The sequence below is a fragment of the Rhinatrema bivittatum genome, chromosome 7 (assembly GCF_901001135.1).
Source record: "Rhinatrema bivittatum chromosome 7, aRhiBiv1.1, whole genome shotgun sequence".
NCBI classification, from domain to species: Eukaryota; Metazoa; Chordata; class Amphibia; order Gymnophiona; family Rhinatrematidae; genus Rhinatrema; species Rhinatrema bivittatum.
Genome location: NC_042621.1, coordinates 97,304,406 through 97,316,677, shown reverse-complemented (window position 1 = coordinate 97,316,677; position 12,272 = coordinate 97,304,406). Strand labels below are relative to the sequence as shown.

At 41.5% G+C, this 12,272-nt stretch overlaps 1 protein-coding gene across 2 annotated transcripts in view; it reads left to right on the top strand.

Annotated features, from left to right (window-relative positions):
- Positions 1–12,272, top strand: part of FHOD1 (formin homology 2 domain containing 1) — a 302,110-nt gene that overhangs the window by 240,195 nt on the left and 49,643 nt on the right. For both annotated transcript variants that reach the window (XM_029608780.1, XM_029608781.1), the window contains exon 15: positions 4,585–4,767. In XM_029608780.1, coding sequence (XP_029464640.1) covers positions 4,585–4,767 — 183 coding nt within the window. The remainder of the gene's footprint in view (positions 1–4,584; positions 4,768–12,272) is intronic.

Here is a 12,272-nt window from a genome sequence, read left to right as displayed (position 1 = left end):
TCTTTTATAATTTCTCCCCCTTTTGACTTTGTTGTCCACCGATATGGTCTATTACATTAGTATGTCTGTAGGCCCATTTCCCTCATTTATGTTTGTTTATCGAACAATTTGTCATTTTAATTTTACTGTCCATTTTAATTTTAATATTACTTTATATGTGACCAATGTACTACTAACTACATTTTATGCTCATCTTATTGTAAACTGCCCTGAACCTTGGAGGGTGAGATCAACAAATCGCTTTAAATAAATAAATAAATCTCCCATCCTCTCCCTCCATGGTCCTCGCTACCTCATCTCCCATCCTTCCTATTCATGGTCCTCTTTCCCTGTCCTTCCCTCATTTCCCATCCTCCCTATCTGTGGTTCTCGCTCCCTCTCCTTTCCTCATCCCTAGTCCTCTTTCCTTCTCACTCTCCTCCATCCCCAGTCTTTTCACCTGGTCATTCCTCCTCCTCCTCACCCTCTCCTTCTCTCCCTATCCCCTGATACGCCCTCCCTATACTGATACTTAAGATCCCTTTTCCTCACACAGTAAAAACAAACTAAATTATACAGACACAAGTTTAGTTTAATACAGTTGATTATATTGCCTTTCATACAATATAATCAAAATCTAAAACAAGCAAAGCTGGAGAAATACCTAATTATTTTAGGTGGTAATTTTCAAAAGGATTTACATGTATAAATAACCACCATTGTAGTAATTTTCAAAATACATTTACCCGCATAAAGTGCATTTATGCAGGTCAATCCTTCTGGACAATTCAATGGTTTATATTGTAGCAATTTTCAAAAGCCCACTTACACAGGTAACGTGCATTTACACGTGTAAAACCCAATTATAAGTCGATAAATGCTTTTGGAAATTAGGCCCATAATATAAAGTAAAAGATGAAAATGTTTTGTTTTGTGCTTCAGGATTTTTAACACAGAATCTACCCCCGGGGTTCCACAGGAAACCTGCTTCCTGTTGTCTGACCTTACGGGACACAGGGGAGAGGAAGAGGGTGACAGCATCAACAGTACCTAGGGGGCAGCAAAAGCCCAAGTCCATCTCTGCTTTTTAGGTTTGCAGAATTGCTCTCCTGACAGCACCATCATCTGGAATTAGGCAGAAGGAAGTGCTCTGTGTTTGCTGCGCCTGGTGACAGCTTGAAACTAAAAATGTTTCCCCTCACTTCAGTCACCGTATTGCCTCATTTGAATACGTTCAAAAGCACAGCCCCAGCTCTTCAAAATTCAGTGGAGAAACAAAGACAAATAAAAAATAGAATCAAATAATTGTATATAGGATATAGCGATGAGCTCATGTTCTTTGAAGTCAAAAATAAAAGAAAAAGGTCTCATGCCGGTAGTCTGTGGCAGAGCATTTGAAGAGTTCTTTAAACAACAAATGTGGATGGTCAGATGACTGAATCTGAGCTCAGTAGCTGCCTTAGGAAACCGATGAGCTCGATTGCAGCACTCTTCTGAGCCAGCAAATGTGTAGGAATGGAGTTACCAGTCATATTGTGGGAGCAATTTTCAAAGGGATTCTCTACACTTAAACAACCATTTACCAGTGGAGAAGGCCCTCTCCAGATAAAAAGTACATGAGCTGCAACTGCATTGCTGGACTCGTAGCCAAAAAAAAAAGTAAGTGTGGGGATTTTATTTTGAAATCCCCATTTCTGCTTTCCATCAGTTTACCCCACATGCTTGGTACCTGCAAAGTAAGCAGGATAAAGATTCCCCCATTGCCACTGGCTGCTGTGGATTTTGTAAAGGAAAAATCTCCCTGCACCTCTAAAAAAATTTTTAAAAAATCGTCCTCTAAGGATAAAATGTCATTTTCGGTATTTCTTTCATAACCGTACATCCTCCTCCATGCCTAGCCAGCAGAACTCTTTCCCCAAAATCACAACCATGCACTCCTACAAGTGGCTCTGTCTTATTTTATGGTCATTGTGACAGGACTGGGCAAATCTGGCCTCTGCAGCAGTTACCCGGCATTGCGTGTGTTGTGATGGGAGGGTGTGAGGGAGGGATGTATATTAGCGCGTGTGACTGAGACATGATTGTAGGTAGCTGTTTATGGAGGTTGCCTTGTTTAACAGTTATTCATTTCTTTTAATTTTTTTTAAAGTATAATTGTATTTGTTTTTAACGTATTTACAGCATTTTAAGTATAATTGTGTTGGCGTGAAATCTGTTAACTGCTTTGATATTAATGGAATTGTGGCATTTCAAATAAATAACCAGTATAAGCCAAGAAAGTGTGTGTGTATGAGGTCTGATTGAATGAACATGGAAAGTGAGTGAAATCAACTGTGACTGCAAATAAAACTAGGCTCAGAATAGGATGAGAGATGGTATGCATTTTATGTGAGCTAATACAGGCATTAGGGTAAGCAAAAATACTTTTTAAAAGGGGAGCATGTTGACACCAGCAGGAAAAGCAGTACTGACCTTTAAAAGCAACTCTTGCATGGGGAAATTTAGGCAGAGGGTAAAAAATAAGGGAAGGTTATTAAAAAATAAATAAAGAAATAAATAAATTGGGGAGGGGAGTGGTGGTAGATGGCATAACCAGTGATGAATTATTCAAGTTAACACTCCTATTTTTAAACATTTTGAAATCGCTCCCGTAGGAAGTCATTGGAGCTTCTCATCTGCATGCCTGGGAACTCTCTAGATTTACTCGGAGACTCTGGGTTTAGGGACCCTACTCCTGGTCTCTGGAAGAGCACCCAGGATTTCTGGGCCCCTTTCTCAGCCCTAGCTGGCTCTTTCCTCCATGTATGCTAAGCATGTAGTGGACACCAAGACCGGAGACCAAGGCAGGAGCCAGGAGGAAGTGATCAGCTTGCTCCCGCTGCTAAATCTCTGCCTCCCACCTCCAATTGGTACATTCTGATGACTTAGACCTGCAGGGACCTGGGGAAAGGGGAAGGAGAGAAGCAAGAGTGTGAGTGGGGGAAGGGAGGCACAGAGAAGAGGGAACAAGAAAAAAGTGGGACGTGTGTGAGTGGAAGAAAGAAAAACCCTGTGAGTTTGTTAGGGGCACTGAGAGAGAGCAAGGATGGGAAGAGAAAGGTGCAAGCAAGGGAAAAGAACAAGAATGGGGGGAGTGAGAGAGGGGACAGCAAGAGGAGTGAGCGAAAAGGGAGAGCAAGCGTGTGTAAGGATGGGGCAGGGAGAAGACAATAACAAGGAGGAGAGAGAGTTGAGAGCAAGGGGGAGGGGAGAGAAAAGGTGGGGGATAAGGGAAGAGGAATAGAAATGGGTGAGAGGACCAGGAATGGCAGGAGAAAGAAGGACCCTGGTTTGGAGAGGTGAGGAAAACAGTTCAGGGTGATGATGTACGTTAGGAGGAAAGGGATGAGAAATGGAGGAAGAACAGTAAAACCAGAGGAAGTAGGATGAATAGGAAGAGGAGATGACAAGGAAAAAAGCAGGAGAAGGAGACAGAAAAAGAAGGAAGAGAAAGTATTAATATATCCACTATTAAGGAAACATATAGAAGGAAGGAAGTGAGAGTACCGACATAGGAAAGAAAAAGGAAGGTGGACACCAAAGAGAGAGACAGAAAACAAAGAAAGGAATAGAGATAAGGAGAGAGAATGAGAAAAAAAAAAAGCTGAGGCAGCAAATCAAGCCAAGACACCAGCGGTGGGAAACTATTTTATTATCTGATAGAGAATATGAAGAAAAATAGTTACGGGAGGGTAGGGAGCGAGGTGTGGAGGGAGAGAGGCTCTGCGCAGCCTCAGCCCCCAATCGCACTTTGAGCAGAATGCAGAAGTTGCCAGGTGTGCACCTCTGTGGCAGAGCGATGCCAGCCTGGAGTATTCACGGCTGAGGGGTGCCAGAGGCAAATAAATGGCACATGAGGACTTGGTGTTTGTGGACGGATGCAAGAGCAGAAGGCACTAATGGAGCATCTGTGGTGCTTCCTCCTCCTCCTGAATGTGCTAAAAATGTTTTCAGACTGCATCAAATATGTTGGGGGTTTTTTTTTGGTTCTCTTTATAAATATCTTCAGAATGTTTGTTTTACACGACTTTGTATTCAGGATTCTACTGACATTTGTCCTCCAGATGCCAAAAGATTTGTGGTGAATCAAGACCATAGTAATTAAGAGCAGAGCAACCATATCACATTCACAATTGCTGTGTTTGTCTTCCTGCGGGACCGACGAGGCCACGTTTCTGTTTGGGACTGTGAACCCTCAGCTCTCAGGGGATTTAAGACAGCACTTAACCTAGGGGGGGGAGTTCTGTCTTGTGCCCATAAATCAAACTGCTGCCTTTGGCCGGTAATCCGTTCTAGAGAGAAATAGCCACTCCTGCTTCTTTCCCAGCACCTTGAAGTGCAGCCTCTGCAGGTCTCCAGTGCCCTGCTGAACCGAGGAGCAAACGCAGAACCACCATCACATAACTGACTCATCAGACCACACCTGCTAAAGCCAAATTAAGATTATTGATGGGGATGATGTGAAAGTGCATTTGAAAACAGATAGTTATAAAGTTTTAAAGTTATTTCATGTTTTAGAGTTAATGCATGTTTTATGTATTTTTCCATTTTTTTTTCCCCCTCCAGAAACTTTTAACTATGGTTCCAACAGAGGAAGAGAAGCAGAAGATTCAGGAGGCCCAGATAGCCAATCCTGATGTCCCTTTAGGATCAGCTGAGCAGTTCCTTCTAACCCTGTCTTCAATTAGTGGCCTGAAAGACAGGCTTCAGCTCTGGGCATTTAAACTAGACTATGATGGTATGGAAAAGGTAAATGAAAAACATGTTTTCTTTTGTTTTTATTAAACATAATCTTTATTAAAGCATTTTTATATGGCTGTCAGAGGCATTATATAACATCTGGGAATTTTTATCCATAATAACATCCATTCAAGAATGTAAATACTTTCTTTTAATTGAAATTCCATTACACGCACAATTGTAAGTATTGTATGACTGCATTATTTAAAACCTGTGAAAGACAGAACAAATCTGTTCCAATATACTTTGTCTTTTGTGGAGAGGTCTGGCATATTCTAACCAGGCATCGGAATTATAATAGTAAATAAAAAGCTATCGGATCTCAAAAAAGAAATAAGGTCTGTCCCTCGTCTTCACCGCCTGCTTTTCTATACAGACGACATCCCAAACTCTTCGCAAGCAAGCAAAAATAGTAGAAGAACTAGATTTTTTCCAGGGCAAAGAATTGCACATCTAGCCGCCACTAAGAAGTGATTCACCAAGCAGAGATGTTAGGATTTAGATTATGACCCAACAATTCCGTTTCAGCATTCCATGGTAAATCGCAGAGGAAGATCTCTGTGTACTGACGTCCATAATCTCTGGAGCTTCAGGAAATACCACCACCAAATGTGTATCACGCCAGCATTCCAATGAAGTCCCTGGGAAAATCCTCTGGATTTTTTTGGGGGGGAGAGGGGGGTTGGGGGAGGGGAAGGGAAGGGAGTGGCAGTTTTCTCTTGCTGCTTTGGCCTTCCAGCCCAATATGAACCAAAGCTTGGAATCCAGTTCTTTGAGCCTTCAATCACAACTACCCAGGGATTGTTCCCGCCCTATTTTTACATCCCCTTCCAACTCACCTAGCCAGGTGATCACAGCAACAATGTTCAGCCCATGACTACTTCCAGGAACTTTTTATCTAAATCTTGCCGCCATTTTGAAATAAATGGGATTCCTTCTGCTCACCCCAAGGGGTTCTGAATGCAGCCCCAGCCAGCCCAGGAGGAGGAAGACCTGACCTGGGAATCCAAGCCTGGCTCTCTACAAGGCACTGCCAGCGAGCGCCCCGGATTCAAGGGCCCATCCGCTGTATCCTGTGTGGCTCTGCAGGGCCACGGGTTCCTCATTCCCTCTGTTCTAAAGACAGCGGAGCTAGAGCCTTGAAGTCTGTGGGAAACAGAAGAATTGCGGGTCGAGGAGGGCAGTCAGTCAGGCCATTTTACTCAAGTAAATACTTTTGAAAATCCATGCATTAGCCACTCTTAGTTTTAGTAAGTGGTATTACACCTTGCAGCACTTTCTGCAGGAGGGCTGTCGGGGAAAATCTCTTCGGGTGTTTGCCTTTGCCTGGCACTTGCTGTCAGTTTTAGAAATCCCATCGATCACGCAGAGACTTGTGCCTCGAGCAAAGCATGCCCAGCCTCACAGGGGTACATGCAACTGTACTCGTGCCTTTAATATGAAAACGCAGACTGAACGGGTAGGACCCCTTATGACTAGCATTGTGCTCACATTCCTTATCTGCAGAGTGAGCATGAAGAGAGCTTGACAAATTTCAATTTTATCACTTTCAAAACAAATCAAAGAATGTTTCCGGGCCTCTTTCGTCGTCACCTCGTTGTCAATAAAACAGTGTAGACGTAACCCATGGTTACTAGCGGAAATGGTACTCCACCGCCCCTTGCGGACGTTTTCATGCTTTGTGGTGGTTTATCTGAGCATGCTCCCGGTTTGTTGGGCCTCTCCTTGGAAACCACTGGAAAACGCAACATCTCCAGCATGAGGCTCCAGAGGACCCAGCTCACTGCAGAGCATTTGTAAGGAAAGAAATGCCAACTCTTTTATTGGGAGGCATGGGCAAACCATCCTTATGTGAGTACCGTGGGATCACGCTAGGTCCCACTGATAATGAAATCTCAGAGGTATGAGCAGCATTGCCTGGTGTTGGACTATTAAATTGTTTCAGATGGGTAATAACGATGACAGATGTGCTGGCAGTTTGGGATTCTTATCGTATTCAGAATACTACCACATAACTGGAACCAACACTTCCCGTGTCGGGTAAATGTAAGAAAATAAACAAGATGGTTGGACTCAGTTAGTGACTCCTGTGGTTTTATTTGGAGTCACATGAGCATGGAGGGTAGTGGGACTGGGAAATAAGGTTCACCCAAAGCCTACCCCTCAGAGCAATCCTGATTTTGAAAGACAATGTGGTAGCAGGTTATATAGACATAAATTATGTCTCTGGGTTTCTTATAGTCGACCCAAGGCCCTATCCATTCTTTCAATTTTGACTGGAGGTTTTACTTCTTCCTTAGGCACGCCAGAAAGAATCTGTATAAAGATTTTTTGTATTGTTTGCTCAAAACTTGTGGAGCTATTTCCTTCATGTACACATCTCATTCTAATATTTTTTTTTCTCCAACATCCATTCTCAGTTGTCTGCTTTGTCGATAAGATCATCTCAGCTATTTTCTATGTTTTTTTTTCTTTTTTTAGGACTTCCCAAACACATAGGCATGTCTGTTTTTCTTATAGGACCCACTCTGCCCGGTCCTAGAATCTCCCATGACCATTCTCAGAGACATCAGACACTATATCTGTGGGACATTTGCATGGTCCCTCAGCATAAGAACTTAAGATATACCATACTGGATCAGACCAAGGGTCCATCAAGCCCAGTATCCTGTTTCCAACAGTGGCCAATCCAAGTCACAAGGTACCTGGCAAGTACCCAAACATTAAATAGATCTCAAGCTACTAATCCATATTAATTAATAGTAGTTTATGGATTTTACCTCTAGGAATTTATCCAAACCTTTTTTAAACCCAGTTATACTAACTGCTGTAACCACATCCTCTGGCAATGAATTCCAGAGCTTAATTATACGTTGAGTGAAAAATATTTTTTTCTGATTTGTTTTAAATGAGCTACTTGCTAACTTCATGGAGTGGCCCCCTAGTCCTTTTATTATCTGAGAGAGAGAGAACCCGATTTACATTTACCTGTACAAGCCCTTTCATGATATTTTGGACCTCTATCTTATCCCCCCTCAGCCGTCTCTTCTCAAAGCTGAACAGCCCTAACTTCTTTAGTCTTTCCACATAGGGGAGCCGTTCCATCCCCTTTATAATTTTGGTCACCCTTCTGTCAGGCCGATCGCGAGAGAACAGGCATTCTGTGTGGAGCGCCCACTCTCCCATCGCGCGCCCAGCCTCCTCTCCTGGGCATGTGATCTTATATTTAAATGAGGGGGTCACACTAAAAGGAGACGCTAAGGACGATTAAGCACCCCTAGCGCCTCCTTGGCCCAGGAGAGGTGGCTCTGTCAGTGGGTTCACGAAACTGATATTCAATTTTACGAGTGTCTGTTTTCCGAACCCACTGACAGCCATCGATTAGGAAAGCGGGTACAGTTAAAATTGAGCGTCCGTTTTCCTAACCAGACTGGTCAGCACATTTTTTTATTTTTGGTCCTCCGACTTAATATCGCTAGGATATTAAGTCAGAGGGTGTGCAGAAAAGCAGTATTTTCTGTTTTTCTGTATACTTTTTCAGGCTGCTCATAAATTAACACCTTTGGGCAGGCATTCATTTATGAGTGTATCAGTATCTTGGGTGACTAATAGCCTCATCAATACGCATTTGCATGTGATGAGTGCTATTAGTTTCTAGGGGGTTTGGCCGCGCATTTTCGACACTTTAAACCCCTTACAGTATAAGGGGTAATAGAGGCACGTCGAAAACACGTGGCCAAACACATGTTAAACAGTGCGCACTGCCGAGTGCACTTTACAGAATCGGCCCGTTTGTAGTTTTTCCAGTGCAACCATATCTTTTTTTTTAAGATGCGATAACCAGAATTGTACACAGTATTCAAGGTGTGGTCTCACCATGGAGCAATACAGAGGCATTATGACATCCAACATTTTATTCCCCATTCCCTTCCTAATAATTACTAACATTCTGTTTGCTTTTTTGACTGCCACAGCACACTGAGCCGACGATTTCAATGTGTTATCCACTATGATGCCTAGATCTCTTTCCTGGGTGGTAGCTCCTCATATGGAACCTAACATTGTGTAACTATAGCAAGGGTTATTTTTCCCTATATGCATCGCCTTGCACTTGTCCACATTAAATTTCATCTGCCATTTGGATGCTCAACCTTCCAGCCTCACAAGGCCCTCCAGCAGTTTATCACAATCCGCTTGAGATTTAACTAGTCTGCATAATTTTGGGTCATCCGCAAATTTGATCACCTCACTCATTGTACCCCTTTCCAGATCATTTATAAATTTATTAAAAAGCACTGATCCAAGTACAGATCCCTGAGGCACTCCACTGTTTACCTTTTACCACTGTGAAAACAGACCATTTAATCCTACTCTTTGTTTCCTGTCTTTTAACCAGTTTGTAATCCACAAAAGGTCATCACTTCCTATCCCATGACTTTTTAGTTTTCTTAGAAGCCTCTCATAAGGGACTTTGTCAAACGCCTTCTGAAAATCCAAATACACTACATCTACTGGTTCACCTTTATCCACATGTTTATTAACTCCTTCAAAAAAATGTAGGAGATTTAAGGCAAGACTTCCCTTGGGTAAATCCATGCTAGCTGTGTTCCATTAATCATGTCTATCTAAATATTCTGTAATTCTATTCTTTATAACAGTTTCCATGATTTTTCCCGATACTGAAGTCAGGTTCACTGGTCTATAGTTTCCCAGATCGCCCCTGGAGCTCTTTTTAAATATTGAGGTTGCATTGGCCACCCTCCAGTCTTCAGGAAAAACAGATTGATTTTAATGATAGGTTACAAATTAATTGTAATAGGTCTGAAATTTCATAACCCTGAGATGTATACCATTCTGTCTAGGTGATTTACTACTCTTCAGTTTGTCAATCTGGCCTACTACATCTTCCGGGCTCACTGTGATTTGGTTCAGTTTATCTGAATCATCACCCTTGTAAACAGTCTCTGGAACCTGTGTCTTCCCAACATCCTCTTCAGTAAACACAGAAGTAAAGAATTTGTTTAGTCTTGTCACGATGGCTTTTATCTTCCTTAAGTGCCCCTTTAACCCCTCTATCATCTAAGGGTCAAAACCACTTCCTTGCAGGCTTTCTGCTTCGGATATATTTTTAAAAGTTTTTATTATGAGTTTTTGCCTCTATGGCCAACTTCTTTTCAAATTCTTTCTTAGCCTGTCTATTCAATGCCTTACATTTAACTTGCTAGTACTTATGCTTTATCCTATTTTCTTCTGTTGGATCCTTCTTCCAATTTTTGAATGAAGATCTTTTGGCTTAAATAACCCCTTTCACCTCATTTTTTAACCATGCTGGCAATCATTTGGCCTTCCTTCCACCTTTCTTAATGCATGGAATACATCTGAATGGTATTTTTTTTAACAATGTCCATGCCTGATGCACATTCTTAAGCTTTTTAGTTGCACCTTTCTTTTTTTTTTACTATTTTCCTCATTTTATCAAAGTTTTCCTTTTGCATATTAGGCTCTAGCCTACTGTCCTAAAGTAATCCTTTACATTGTAGTCTTTTTTTTCCCCCCAAAATGACATGACCATTACTGTCTCACAATGTGACGAGATAGATAATACAGAGGAAAATAAAAGAAGGAAAGCCATTTAGGCTGGATTTAGTATTTGTTCTGGATGAACCACAAAACTAAGCTGCCGTTATGGATGATGACATCGCAGCCTCCAGGAGGAAGGTGGCTTTTTTTGCCGACAGGCCTTGCTGCAGCATGCTGATCTAAAGAAGAAGAATCAAAGGGCTATACCGTATATAGCAAAGTACAATTTGTAAAAACTAAATACATTCCAATTTTTTCCAAGGGAAACCTTTTATTTATTTATTTATTTTTTACAGACCTTTTTTGGGGGGGGGGGGGGGGGGCGGTCTTTCCTCGATCCTCACATCCCTAACTACATATTAAGCACAATTCTCAAGGATATTTAACTGAGTAAATGGATATAGATTGCCAGATAGATTTTAGACTGATTAAGAAAGTGGTATTCGGAGGAAGGAAAACAATTCCCATGGATTTGATTGTCAAATGTACATGTTTTGTATCCCCCAATTGGTCATCCCCACTAATAGCACATACAGAGGCACATGTACCTTGCAACACACAAAATTGCCTTCCTTATGTACTTTAATTCTAGGACAGTGATTCCCAAACCTGACTGTCCAGTTGGGTTTTCAGGAATATGAATATGCCTGAGAGAAATGTGCATGCACCTCCTCCATGCAAACATGTCTCATATATATTCATTGTGGATAGCCTAAAAACAGAAGACATTATATATGAAGAAGTTATTCTTTCCTATCTCTTCCTTCTTCTCCAAGTCTGTGACCCTTGTTAATTGTAACTGTTTCCTTCGATCACCACAGTTTTAGTTTGATGTATTTAATGCACCCCGTTTCATGTAAACCAGCAAGATATGTCCTCATGATTGCCGGTATATAAAAACCTTAAATAAATAAATAAGAAAAATAAAGATCTATGATCCAAAAAGTACATTAAGTAGATTTACACTCTTGGCACGCACTGTTGAACTGGTATGGTGTTTTTTAATTGCTTCCTGAATTTACCAGAATGCACCAAACTATTGTAATTGGGTGCTCCTACAAAGAAGGGGCCACAGCTTACTGCAGTACTGGTCTGGTAATCACTAACCTAGTAGAAAAAAAATAATATATTTCCACACAAACAGTTAAATTCATGTGTACATTTAGAAATAGCCAAAGTACTTGCAGATTCTCTTCCCTGCTGGTACAGATAAGTGTTCATCTTCCACTCTCTTATCTGGGACCCTATGTTCTTAGGATAATGGAGATCCTGGGGAGACCTCAATGGCAGTGTAGGAGAAGTGGGACTCCTGTTCTGTGTATGGCAGGAAGGGATGACAAGCAGTGGTGCTTCCAGGAAACAATGACTAAACCCAAAGTATAGAAATGATAAACAAGGGCATAGAGCAGCTTTTAAACTAGATGACAGAGGAAAGTCAATAGTCACTCAGTAATGCATGGTTCAGAAGGAGGTGTCTTCCAAGGATACATGTAGACAGGGAAGATAGACCCAGTAGAGAGGCTGCAGTAAATACTAAAGTAGCCCAGATGAGTTTAAATAAAGAATTCACAGATAAGAACAACTCCATACTGCCTGTATCATCTGCTAATAAGCAGGTTCTGAATACAAATAAAATTAGAAATACAAATATAAAGCATACTTTAAAATGAATGCCAGAAGTCTGAATATTAAGACTGGGGAATTTGAAAGTATGGCATTATACATAATAAGCATCTGGTGGAAGGAGGACAACCAATGCGACACTGTGACATCAGAGTATAAATTATATTGACATGACAGGGCAGATCAGATTAGTGGTGGGGAGGCACTACATGTAAAGCGTGGCATAGATTAAAGCAGAATAAAAGTTTTGCAAGAAACAAAATGCATTGTAGAATCCTTCAGAATAGGAATTCCACCTGACACTATACAGT